At 37.9% G+C, this 14,366-nt stretch overlaps 1 protein-coding gene and 1 long non-coding RNA gene across 5 annotated transcripts in view; one reads left to right on the forward strand and one right to left on the reverse strand.

Annotated features, from left to right (window-relative positions):
• LOC146524987 (uncharacterized) overlaps positions 1-14,366 on the forward strand; it is a 358,835-nt gene that overhangs the window by 147,939 nt on the left and 196,530 nt on the right. The window lies entirely within an intron of this gene.
• gfra4b (GDNF family receptor alpha 4b) overlaps positions 1-14,366 on the reverse strand; it is a 64,019-nt gene that overhangs the window by 13,882 nt on the left and 35,771 nt on the right. For 3 of the 4 annotated variants that reach the window (XM_085131100.1, XM_085131115.1, XM_085131107.1), the window contains 2 exons: positions 4,865-5,140; positions 2,635-2,715 (listed from right to left, as the gene is read on the reverse strand). In XM_085131100.1, coding sequence (XP_084987226.1) covers positions 2,635-2,715; positions 4,865-5,140 — 357 coding nt within the window. Of the gene's footprint in view, positions 1-2,634; positions 2,716-4,864; positions 5,141-7,045; positions 9,296-14,366 lie in introns of those variants that run through there. The other variant, XM_085131118.1, reaches the window with a different exon arrangement.

The following is a 14,366-nucleotide window of genomic DNA, read 5'->3' on the forward strand; positions in this document are numbered from 1 at the left end:
TAGCACCATGTCATAATTTTGAATGATTGGTTGATTGCTTTATTTCAACCCCTCTATGACCTTATACTGGAGAAAAAATATATTTTTAAAGTGTTTCATATTTGGTAGAGCGCAGTGGTTAGCACTATTGCCTCACATCAGAAGGTCCTGAAGGTGCGAATCAAGCCAGAGCCTTTCTGTGTGAGGTTTGAATGTTCTCTCTGTGTTTGTGTGGATTCTCCTCAGGTACTCTCACGGTCCAAAGACATGCAGCTAGAAGGGTTAGGTTAACTAGGGTTAGGTTAACTAGGGTTAGGTTAACTGCTCATTCTAAACTGCTCATAGACATGAATGAGAGTGTGAATGGTTGTCTGTCACTCTGTTAGCCCTGTGACAGACTGGAGAACTGTCCAGGGTCTACCCTGCCTCATAACTGAGATGGGATTGATTGAACTGAGATTAATCTGAATATTGTGAGTCTTTGAATTTAATTTGCCTTTTAAATTGCACCCCGTCCCCCAGCCCAACAGAAAAATTATGAACCCTCAATTGTTCCTTTTTTTCTCATTTGAATTCCACAGGGTCGCAGAATTTAAACATGACAGTAAGAAAAGAAAAATTGAGTTTTCAAAAACCCAGTACGACGTGCAATTCTTGTTACTTTTCTGCAGAATGTACACCAGTTATAATGAACGTTTACATGTATTTACCCACACCTCCACAAAGTAGGTTAAATAAGGTATTACCAGAGAACAGTAAAGAATTTTAATATATTATTAAAGTCCTTAACTTACGACATAAAGCGCCTCGGAGTAATTCTTTTACTGATTTGGTGCTGAATTAAATGCAAAGTGATTTCTGAGTTGTCATGTCCTTTGCTTTAGACTGAAATGCTTGTCAACGGCTAAAATACTTCACTATCAGACTTTGAACTACTTACTTTTACTTACTTTTTTTTACTCGTCTTCCATTTCTTATTTCATGGTGACTGTGAATGTTCAGTCGTAGGTAACATCAAATAGCACAGGTACAAACTTATTGTAACAAGTTATCTTTTGCATCAGAACTATTGTTATACTAATGTAATATTGAATTAAAGGTTTCAACATCTAAAATTAAGAGTCTATGAGGTAAAATTTTAGATGTCATGACTGAAATTAACATGAAACATAACAAGTTTCATTATATTATAGGTAAAATATATCAAAATCATTAGGAGTTTTTTTTTTAACTAAGGATGTGTTGGATTATAATGCCCTGCATATAATTTACTTCCTTTTTTCTTACTGTGTGGAACTGTGGGGCATGACCCTCAAAACAATAATAAATCCAATAGTTATGTTACAAAAAAGAGTAATACGGGTCATTAACAAGTCTGGACATTATGATCACACTGAGCCCATGTTTCTCAGGTTCCATATGTTGAAACTGGTTGAAATTAAATGCAAACAAATTAAATTTGTTGTTGTTTTTTTTAAACAATGCAAATTAAGTTCAAGCTAAATCTAAGGTACTCTCAAACTGCGTATGAAGGTTTTTCTCAGTGTGGGAGATTAAGTTTTCTATTTTATTATAATAAAGCAAAGAAAGAGATTCAACAAAGATTTATTTCTGTTGTTGGGATTAAATTGTGGAACGATGTTGATATGTGCATAAAAATGTGCAATTCATTATTCTGTTTGTTGATGTTATTTCTTAGGGCACCGTTAATGATAAGAACATAGGCCGGGCATAAATATAGGAACTACTGAGCCTGTTCAGTGATTTATTAGTATTATAGATATGGATCTTATTGTTTGATTAGGATCTATTCTTATTATTGAATAGTGTTATTTATATATGACGACTGAATTAATAAATATATATCAAATATCAAATATTTATGTGTAGATCTGCCACTGAAACGAGCAGCACAGTGATTGCAGCTTTTGCTACTTTGTGACAATTTGTGAATGAGCCTTTGGGATTTATGTTGCCTGGGAAATGTGGAAGTGAGCTGACCTCTGTGAGTACTTCAGAGATGAGTGATAAGCTTGTTTACATTTTTTTTTTTTTAAAGCTGGCAGGTCCTCTGGTCAAAGAGATGAAGACAGCGGTGCAGTTTATGAAATGTCAACGGAGATCAGTCAGTAATGTTTTAATAACTGATTTATTTTTAGTTCTTTTTTTAGGCTAAATGCCAAATATTTGGTCCCAGTTTTTAACATAAACATTTGCTACTTGTGTTCATTATATATGAATTTGGTTTTGTTGTGTTGGTTCCAGTCCCAGCAGATTAATATAATGTAGAGCCAAAACATGGCTTTGGCTCTTGATAACAACGACCACATCAGTACCAAAACCTGATAAAACTTTGCCTCATTTGATATTTAGTTCAGTCTGTTGTCATTCAGTGTTATATTAAGCTAGTATATTCTTTTCATAGGCCAGATTTGGAATAGTCATTTATTTTAAGACAGTAGTATCAAAAAATGCCTCCATTAGCATGCTTTGACGTTCATGGATTATGTTAATTCAGCTGAGTCTGAGATGTGAATGTTTATATTGGGCATGTTTACAGTGAAAAGGCTTTTAATGTTGTTTACTTATTAGAACACAAACATCTTCAAAGGGGTTTACAATATGGTGAAAGTTAATGAAGGTTGGTGAACTTGCCAGCAGAAATAGAGGCCAAGCGGACATAGTTGTAATCCCTCTCCACTGTCTCATAAGGGTAACTCTCCACCAGGTTGAGTCCTGGGAAAAAAACAGCACAGTTAGGAATAAAGGCTTCAGTAGCCGCTACAGTTTATCTAAATCTCAAGAAACACAAATAATGGCATGTAGTCATTTTTATTTAGTCACTGAGACTCCAGTTCACTCAGTCATAAATTACACACATTCCCTCAGCTTATTATTCATTTGTCAGGGTTATTGTGTTATTTTCAACCCAGTCGCCGATGCTGGCATTTACGTTTCTGTAGCCACATGTATAATCCAAACATTTCTCAACCTAAAAAGTGTTTCATATCTATATTTACATCGACACTGCGGCATTTTTAAACACTCATGGTGCTCTTTGTTTTCAGAGAATAGAATGGGGGTAAGTATAATAACCTCTATGAACATAAATAACATAAATTATATACTTTATTGTACACCACATATGTGGAATCCCCCAGTAATCCAGTCCTCTTATATAGGCTTGCTTACAGCCTCTGGCCACAATTTAATTTTCCGCCACACACTTCCTGTAGACCTTTTCATGAAATATGAACACTAGTAGCATTCTTAACGGTGCCTCAAAATAACTGATTCTTGATTAATTGTTTAGGTTGACACTGAGAACAGTTCACTTTATTTACACATTTATGGACTCTATCTATTATCAGTAACAAAGTATTCCTTGGGGAGCCATGAGAAAACTGGAAGCAGCCTTTCAGTAGGAGAGCGCTCCTCTGTCTGTTGCTCCTTGCTTTGATTTTCTGCTGTGCCATGTTGTTTGATGAACAGCGCAACTGATATATGAGCCTCTATTGGCCTTTCACAGATAAATAAGCATCGGTGTGTTATCCAATATGTCTGTTTTTTTCTTTTTACTGAATATAATGTTGATAAATTGCATTTCATTTAAAATTTCTCTCTCATAGGTTACCCTGCAGAGTGCCTTCGACTTTATTGCTTGCTGTACCTTTCAGCACTGCCCACACCACATACGATATTATCCCAGCAAAGCGGACGGTGCTGAAAAGTCCTGCAGTGTCTTTGTAGTAAGTTGCCAATTAGGTTGCGAAAACATTAACAAAAGTTAATAAATATCTCATTATTTTCCCTTCAATGTAACTTTAACATGATCTGTGTTTATCCGGTACAACAGCCTGTGACCCGAGCTCTGCTTCACAACGCATTTTAAATTTCACCAGCTATTCCAAATATGTTAAGTATTGAAACTAAGCATTAACGTAAATTGTTGTTGTTGTTTTTTAAGTAACAATGCAACAAATGATAAAACACTATTGAGTAGAATGAATTATAAGGTGCAGAAAAACCAAATGTGAGGTCCATATGAGGGCATAGGGTGTCAAGAGGGTAGCAGAGTATTGGCTGGTGTATGATTACTAATTTCTGGATCTGGATGTGCATATGCACCCATACAAACAGTATTGGTCAGGCTCTAATCTGACATAGTCCATACTGGCCACATATATGTTCCTGCGATCCATTTTAGCCAAAAATAATGTGTTCAAAACCTGTTCTTTTATTCTGAACATTCTTTTGTATTTATCAGTGGACTGTCAGCACTCTCATGTACATGTATACATCAGTGCTGACAGTGTTTATTATCATTAGTCGTGACTCCTGATCACCACCTCCTGGGAGACGCTGTCTCTGCCTGAGAATGATAGACAACTGAAAAAACAACAGCAAAGAAAGAAACTTTAAAAAATATAGAAAAAAAAATGAAAGTGATATTCTATAAGCTAAGCTAACCGGTCTGGCTGCTAATTTATCTAGAAATTACATATGACTTTGAATGCTTGACAATTTTCTTAATTATTTCTTTGCATAATGTTGTGTTTTTAAAAAGCCAAGAAGCAGTTGTTTCTGCAGGTGGTAAGAATATGCTTTCATGCCACAGAAACTAAATTCTGGCCATACGTAGGTCTATAAACCAGGGCATGTACACAGCCTGGGTGGCTTCCAAACATAAATGGATTTCATTGCTCCACATAGGTAATGTATGCTAAAAACATGTTACCTGACAAACAGGCAAATGGTTGTTATGCCCAACACATTTTGGTTCAGATAGATTGAGATTACAAGTGTGTGTGTGTGTGTGTGTGTGTGTGTGTGTGTGTGTGTGTGTGTGTGTGTGTGTGTGTGTGTGTGTGTGTGTGTGTGATACCATGGATGATAGACTGGTGCAGACTCCAGTAGATGCTTAGACAGTTCTTCTCCTTCTTCATTCCTCGTTTACATTGGCAGCCGTGTAAAGGACTGGACAGCAGAGCAGACACTGCACTGGCACACTGGCTCCTGGCGCCCGGGCCCAGTTTCATGCTGCCATTGCCTGCCACACACTGGCGCAAAGTACGAAGACGTGGACTACAAGTCTCATCGCTCGAGCACGAGTCTCCGGCCACCAAGCAGTCTCTACTGGCATGTACAACCTCTAACAGAGCTGAAAAAATGAGAGAAATGTAGAAACATGAGGGGATTGGAAGAAGCAGTTAATGTGTAAGATCATGAGATGAAAAAAGACCCATGCTAAAAATGCTTCTTAGTGCATAAGAAGAAAGGGGAAGAAAAAATCGACACTTTGAATAAATTGTAAAGTGTTTTAAAGCAGCCGGAGATTTTATTGTGAAATCCTGCCAGTGTAATGGTTGAGGTGAGATCATTATTCCTGTCTTCTCAGACTACTTGTTGAAAATTTAGTTGTTGTACTTGAAGTTTTTCTTTACTTTGTTGACTCAGAAGTTGGAATGCAGAATACATCTCAAGTGAGAGATAAGATTAGATGACATCAAAGAGTTTTGAGGATGCAGGACAATGAACGAGTTTACTCTGTGTTTTGTATATTTCATGCTTGTGTGGTAACATATTGACCATTTCATTCTAAAACCAAGTGAAATATAACTATTACTCCATTTGTTTCCATAGCTTCCATTAATATTTTAACAGAAATGCCTAAAATGACCATTGCAAAATTACAGTGAACAAATCCCCTGCAACTGTTGATGGAAAAGTGCAAACGAGGTCACTCTTTGCTCTTGCCATTATGAATTTTTATTCCATTGCGGTTTCTTGTTTGTAAAACTTCCCCAAAACCAAGAAAAATGAGCTTTGCTTCTCATGGTTGGCTCTATGAGCCAAATAGGGCAGCGGAACATTTTTGGACAATAAGCAGTTCACCACATGATAAAAGAGAAGACACAACAGTAAAAAACCAACTGAAGTGTGATGAGAGATTACTTCCAGACAGCAGTCGGTTGATATTGAACTTAAAATCACCTAATGAATCAGCATGTTTCACACCTGACTAAATTACCTATAATGAAGACTTTAAGCTTTGAGCTTTAATAATTTAATATAAACCTAGAAAGGGACATGATATGTCGACACATCAAAGAGGAGAAAAGGAGTCTTGATAGTTAAAAGCATGCAGAATTAATGATTTAATACGTCTTTGTGTCCAGAAATGGGAAACTCGAGTGTTGCACAAAGTATATCAGCTCTTTTTGTTGAGGTTCAGTATTTCTTTCACACAGAGTTTCTCTTTATGAGACTGAGCACACCGACTCTGAAAACACTGTTGTTATATTTTCATATTACTTTATAGGTTTGTTCAAATTCAGTGGATAACTGGATGACATGTATTTGGACTATTCAGTACCTTTCAAATGGCCCTGCAGGCTACAACATTTGCTGCTTTATTGAGAAGAGAACTGCTTCAAGGATGAAGATATGAAAAATAATGTCTCTGCATATTAAATGTGCCTGTATTTTATTCAGTTACTGTGGGAAACCTCTTGAATGGCAGACTTATACAGATGCTAATTCATGTCCTTAACAATTCATTGCCAGACCTTGTCCTGAGCAGCTCCCACAGTTGTACTGCATGACTCAAGCTCATTCTGGGGTTCTTGAATCTCCAATGAGTGTCATTTACAGACAGTGTTGGGAAGGTTACTTTTAAAATGTATTCCATTACAGATTACAGAATACATGCCCCAAAATGTATTCTGTAACGTATTCCGTTACGTTACTCAATGAGAGTAACGTAACAGAATACTTTGGATTACTTAATATATTATCATGCTGTTTACAACTACATGAATGTACTATTGCTGTGATTTATTACTGTTACTGAAGGTCCGCGGCTCCGAACCGTAGTAAAGGGACCTCTGGCTAATACGGTGGGTTCTGTGTTGGCTCGTAGCTGAAAACTAGCTTTACTTTGTTGTCTGGGTCAACTTTGCTAGCAGAGACAGAGAGAGGCGTTGAAAGGCTGCTCCAACAGAACTTATTGTTTCAGAGGAAAACACGAACACGGTGTACAGTCGAGTCTTAATAGCTTACTTACAGCTGGGCTCGTCAGGCTCTCTTCTTGGCTGCAGTGGTTATTATTATATTTACATGCTTCCAGCTCCCGTTTCTGCTCGATGACAGCTCGTACTTTTCCTTTTTCTCCCTCCCTCGCTCACAGACACATAACGTGTATGGCAGTCCATTCTCCCTGCAGCACGGACTACACTGCCCATGATGCTACATTCTTTAGAGCTATACCTGTAGCATTCTGCCTGTTAGCTTAGCACAACAACAACAACAGGCGCTCTCTCACCCAGGAAACACGCAGAGAGAGAGCGTCACCCTGTAACCATGGCAACCGTAATGCCGCCTGGAACAACAGAACGTAGCTGTCAAACAAAACCCAAACAGTCCTGACCCGCCACAATATGAAACAGGGAAGTACCGCCGTGTAATCCATTTATTTCAACAAAGTAACTGTATTCTAAATACCACCTTTTTAAACGGTAACTGTAACGGAATACAGTTACTCATATTTTGTATTTTAAATACGTAACGGCGCTACATGTATTCCGTTACTCCCCAACACTGTTTACAGGACATGTTAAGAACATTAATGAGTAAGAGGAACACACACATCCATCTGTTGCTTTGGTGAAGAAAGGCTTTTAATTAAGGTTTAGAATAAAGTGAAATAACCTTCAAGCAAAAGGCTTTTTTCTTTCTTCTACAGCCCAACTGCTCTCTGTTGTTTGTTTTTACATTCTGTCCACTTTTGTCAGATTTCTCAGAATATGTTTTTGTCTATTTAAGTCACAAACCCCTTTAAGTGCTGCCATTTCCTAGGATGCTCCTTGTGAACATTTGTATCTTTGGGAAATTCTGTAAACATATTCCTTAGCATGGCCTGCAGTAAACCAATTGTATCTTTTTATTCAAACAGTGAAAAATCATACCACCTCCATTTCAGCTAAAACCACATTTTTCCATTTCATGCTGTTTTCATCTGCTTACACAGCGGGTATTTCTGGGGCAACATTGTCTCAGCTACTGTTTTGATCTCTAAAAAATATATGCATACTCAGGAACAACGTATTAAAAAACAAATAATTTTCCATTCAGTCAGCACTATGCTATCAATTACATCTCCTTCCAAAGCTGGAGCTTTACTCAAACCCCACAGGTGTACTGCGCCTCACTCACATCAGGAGTTATGCATACGCTCATATTCTATTCATCACCACCAGCTAAGCGCATCCAGTGCAGACATGTGGATGCTGGGTTGGGGAAAGGTTGCAGCCAATGCCAGCGTCCTGGAAGGCCAGATGGTCAGTTGCAAATTTATCCCAAGCCTTTCTTTACAGCTATGTCTGTCAGTTTGTGCTGCCTGGGCAGAAGCTGGAATAGACACCATACATCATGAATGCAAATTAGCCACTTGATTTGACATTTCCAATAAGCCTGTCTCAGTGTACCAGTAGGGTTAGCCAATTAACCATGTCAGTAATCAATGCGTTCCAAGGCTCAGTTAAGTCCTCAGTTTCCCTGCCACATAAATCACAAACAGATTAGCTGATCAGTTACCCTCGTGCGCCAGCTTAATGGTCCACTTCAAGAGAGATAAAATGGAAAATGAAACTTAATGAAGTCAGCTGGAATGTTACCGTCACTCCTATGTATCTATAAAGCTGTGAAGCTGTGGGCTAACACACTGGTGCATGTAATGAGTGTCTTTTTTCCAGTGCTTTTAGAATTTGTAAATTATCTTGGATAGCTGGATTAAAACTAGCAGCCTCACATTAAAGTGATTATACAACTGCTTAGCCAAGGGTGTTAGCCAACGTGATACAAGCCATTGTAGTGTAACTGCTCATTTAACACAATTATGGCTCTATTTTTGCTCTATTTTGCAGCGCTAAACCTGCACTGAGACAAATGGAGTTTTTTTCCATCTACTGCAGAGTGGCGTGTGTAGATTCTTGCCTATAATCCAATCCACTAAAGTGTGATCCAGTTACAAAGAAATGTCAATACTGACGTTGTGTTTGATAAGTGAGCAGTCTGTCTATGCAGTTAATTACACACCTGTAGTCATTACAGAGCAGCAGAGATTATATGATTTGCGAGAGGGGCTCTACTAATCCACATGGGTGGCAACGCAGCAATTTGATTGACTCACAAGGCTCTGTGTTACCATTGTTCAGGATTTAAAGATAAATAATGATAAATAATCTGGTGTACCTGTAGCACCACAAAATGATCCATCCTATAAATTAAGATTCTAATTATACTAGAATTTAGTCTTGATATGATACCTAAGAAAAAAATCAATAACCATTGCCATTTTCAATACCATGGAAGGAAAAATGACAATAAATTACTAAATAATCTATAATGTATTGTAGTTTATGTACTTATAAGTATATGCACAGTGTACAATCACAGTGGTATTTTAAGCTCTTTCACATAGTGTCAAAATAAAGTCAACATGATTATCATATATTTATAACACATTAATTTTTTATTAAATAGCAAAAAGCATATATATTTCAAGGTTTTATGAGTGGTGCTGTGCAGCTCCTGACTTGACACAATGTTTTAATTCCTAATCCAATAATTTGCATGAATGCAATGACTTTAATACGTTGCTTAGAGATGGTGGTGACTCTCAAAGCAGAGCCAATGAGAACCGAATGAGAATTGATAAGGAATTGAATCAATGAGTAACAGCGATAACAGAGCCAGAATCTCTAAATTCTTATCAATCCCCATCCCTAGTAACCTATGACATAATTTAAAGCTTATCATACCTCACTAGTGCCTCCCTGGTAATATAGATATAGTTTATGTTGCCACAGCGCAAAACTATTGAGACTCAGTTTAGTATTGACAAATCTTCCAAAGCATGTCTGGCTACTTTTTAACCAAAGTTTTTCAATCATTCGGATCCATCAAGTCCATAAAAGGAAGAATAACCTAATGGCCTAAATATAAGAAATCAGAGATATCAGAAAATATCTGAAACTATTGGAATCAGGTAATGTGCAAACAGTGGGGGCACAGAAAGGAAACAAGTCCTAGGATTTAATTTGTTTCTATCTCAATTATATAAAACCCAACAGCAAAGTAATTAACATATAATGCACCACAAACCACACAAGCATGAATGTTGGCAATGGCATCGGCCACTTATGTAGGTTACATAGTAAACTCTGCAAAGATTCAACACAGAGGTCTAAATCTGGGTAATTACTAATAAATTACTAATAGTTAAACAGTGTTTGGGATTGCATCAAGAAGCCCATCTGGCATAAAAACACAAAAAGAAAAAAGAAATCCACCTCCAAACATGATGTGGAGCTTCCTGCTGTGAGAGCATCTTGTGAATAAGGAAGGAACTGAAAGTAGCTTCTAGCACATTAGAACAAAAAAAACAAGAAGTAACACATCAAAAAGACCCTGATTAAGACACATGACACTGGGACCAGAGAGATAAAAGGACAACAGAGAAGAACATGGGGAAGGAAACAACACAGGGGCCAGGCCTACAATCATTTTATCTAGACAACGAGTACAGAAACCAGAAAGACACTGTTACAAATGTGTTTTAATTCACACATCAGAAGTCCTTAACATATAAAGTGTTCCACATGACATAATTTAATAACATTCAAATTAAATCTGCTCTTCCTCTTTCTTGATCTACAAATGGTCACAATGAACTTCTTAAGTTTGGCATTTTACCTCTGAGAGAAAAGTGAACCTCAACTTCCTGTGAATGTGATCTAAGTCTTAATGTTCTGGAAAATTTGGTCGCCTTTTCAGTGATGACATCTACGAGGTTATGATTTAAATGAATTGTCAGTGAGCGTAAATTGTTCTTCCAGTGTATCAATCTTCTCAGCAGAGGTGTAGCCTGTGCCTTTCTATTAGAACGTACTGCTGTCTGATGCTCTGCATAAGGCAACATTATTTCCACTCATAGCACAAAATTAGTAACTTCAGACATCAAAGCAGAGTAGATTGAATTTGGAAAAATGAAGCCGCAAAATAGCATCTTCATTCAGAATAAAGCAACGTCAGCTGCACTTATACTTCATGTTAGACATCAAACAAATAGCACATGAAGACCTAAATAGGTAATTTAGCTTCAAAGTTTTGAAAGCAGTCTGACTTTCAGCAGAATACATCAGGTTATGAGCTACACACATATGTTTTTCCAGTTTAGAAATATTATCCATTCAGTTGATCCCATTCCAACAACAGATATTTCCCACTTTTACTAAGGAAAATGTTTAGCATTATATAAATTGTTTACTGAGAGCTTCAGTGCAAATATGCGACCATATTACCAGGAACAGGTACAATAGCAAGTCCAAGACACACGAAGGAGCTATTTTTGAGGTGAGCTCATTTGCCCAAACATAAGATTCATAGCACTTAAAGCACAGTTAAAAAGCACCACCAAAACTGGGCCTTGAGAACCAGGATTATAGGACGCACTAGTGATGAAAGCACAACCAATGAAAGATGAAATAAATGCCTGACAGCAGGAGTAGCATGAAGGGCTACAGTGAAAGAGTTTATTATAATACAAAGACTGTCTCACTGGTTTAAATCAGTCAGCCAATAACCTACTCTCATTCTTTATATTATATTATTAGGATATAAATATATAAATATTAGGATTTGTTCAGGCAGACCACAGAATCAGAGCAAATGTTGCAGATGTTTTGTTTACGCTGCTTTACTGTCCCCAGTTGCTTCACTTCTGCAAGCTACTTTGAAACCCACTCCTCGTCTGTGGTGAGATCTTGCTGGTGGTCTGTCTACAAATTTCCACGCATGTACGTGTAAGGTAGTGGTGGGCGGATCGATCCAAATATCGATTGTATCGATACCAAGTCGGCATCGGTATCTGATCGATACTAGCCTGGTGAGATCGATTCTTTACGTCCTGCTCTTGTTTGCAATGGTGTACTTTCAGCAAAGACGAAACAGCCAGGTCACCGGACTCGCCGCTCCTGTGTCAGCGAAGAGCAGGCACATTTTGCCCCCCCCTTGTGTTTAGGTGTTGTGCTGTCACGTGACTTACACGCTTTGGGGGTTGTTAAGTTGTTTACATATTAATGATATTTTCACCAGTTGTTTTTGTTGATTATAGTTTCTCAACAGTACCTGTTTGTTTGAATTTCTTTACTGGTTTGCACTTTAAAACAAAAAAAAAAACACCCCTTGATAACTAAACCATCACAGCAGACCCGATGGCATTTTCATGCTTCCCAGCATCATTGACTCTCACAATAATCACTCGGTTGCTGTAAAACTACATCAACAGCAGCAGCTCTCCCGCTGCCAGCCGTACAATCACCACCAAAAACTACAACAAGCAGAGCGCAGGTTTTAAGCCGGCCAGGCATGATTGATGCTGCTGCAGGTGAGTCCATCTCACCTGCAGCAGCATCGCAGACCATGGCCCGCCACAATAATAAAGCGTTTTCGATTTAATTATAAACTTTGTCCTAATTATGTCCTGGGTTTGAACTATTTAATAATAAAAAAGGAAACATCACAAAAAAAAACACTCAAGGTCGTGAAAATTAATTGAGATTTAGCAATTAAATGACGCATCCACCTTATTTATTGAAAAGTATCGATATCGTTATGGGCGATACTGGCCCGGATCAATACAAAAATATGCAGTATTGATTTAAGGCCACAGTGGTCCTAGACTAAACCAGTACTGCCAAATAGAAATGACTGCAGATAGTAATGAGAACCGGTGAGTCTAAACTGGCCATAGGTGTGAATGTGAACTGGTCAGCTCTGTGATAGACTTATGACCTGCCCAGGGTGCACCCTGCCTCTAGCCTTTAAATGGCCCCCACCCCTCAACAACCTTAAACTGGATAAGCAGTTAAGAAAATGAATGGATGGGTGGATTTTCTCTGTAACAGCCATTTAAAGTATTTACATTGTTTATGGTAATTTTCCTTGGTAGCAGAATAGCTTGCTACTCCCCCACTGGGCTCAAATCACCTTCACACTCACAGGGGATTCATTTGAAACAATGCATGCATGTAATCAGCATTTTAGTTTGTAATTTAACTTGTGGCTATCAGCCTCACTGTTTACCGTTCACTTCCCCAGCTGCATCAGAGCTCTGCTAAGATAACAGTAGTTCCTGCTGCAGCTGCATCACATTAAAAGCAGTCAACAGGAAGACTGAGTTGGCTCTTATTTTGATAGTGACAGAAACCGCGCTGTGATATAAACGGAATATTAACATTCACCGTGTGTTATTATCAAACAAAATTGTTCTTTTAAATTTTCCATATGGATCATTTTAGAGAAACATGAAGGAGCAGTGATTGAACTGCACGGTAACAAACTCCTTAGTGTGCCTTACGCCGCGTGGGAAACTTTTCACGCAGTGTGCAGAGCGAAATCAGATTGCAGCTGCAATTGCACAAGTATCTTATTTGAGACAGAGTGACAGAAGTCTGTTACAGCAAGCACTAAAAAGCTGTATTCCTCTAAATGACGTCTCAGGTCCCTGAGATTGCATCAGGTCTCGGATAGAAACCATTTAGTTCCCTGATAACAATCTCTCTCCTCCAGCAACATGAACGACCCGTCTTTAATCAATGCTTTCCCTCAGAGGAGCTTCAGCCCAAAAGGAGTGACTCTCCTTCCTTTCACTTATCCAAAGATTCACAAAAACACTGCACTGAAACACTTGTGTGAATAACAACTATATACCACACTCCTCCTTAAAAATATCAAAATTACATGCGTCTGCTACTCTGAATCAACTATAATTATCAATAAACCCTAATCCTTCTTTGTGATGCTGCATGTACTTACATCTTTGCAAAGCTCCTATTTTCAATATTCTTATTATAAATTACTGTTACTGGAAGCAGCAGCATTGATATGCTTACCAGACAAGTTTTCTTTTCAACTGTGTGTACTTGAGTCTTTTTTGTTGTTGTATACGTTAGAACTTTCCATCCCTACTATGCAGTTAGAGAAAAAAACAAACAAATTGATCCTATAATACATGGGCTGCTGTGTGAAGGGAACAAATCCTAAACAAAAGATTATATTTGAATGCATGAAAGAGGCTTTTTGTTATTCAAGGCTTGAACTCCTGATTCAGTTGAGCATCCGTGTCAGTTTGATCTGAGATGCAATAAAAACGACTGGCACAGCTAAAAGTATCCTCGCACTGATGTTTGTTTAGCTCTGTAAATGTGAACTGCTGTCCTTTTGAGAAGCTGTAACTTTGGTCTTGGATGAAAATGTGTTATCAAGTGAAATGTGAGATTAAGGCGTTTGGGGTTTAAAGACACCTTAAGTAACTTATGACACTA

This window comes from Neolamprologus multifasciatus, chromosome 2 (assembly GCF_963576455.1).
Source record: "Neolamprologus multifasciatus chromosome 2, fNeoMul1.2, whole genome shotgun sequence".
Lineage (NCBI taxonomy): Eukaryota > Metazoa > Chordata > Actinopteri > Cichliformes > Cichlidae > Neolamprologus > Neolamprologus multifasciatus.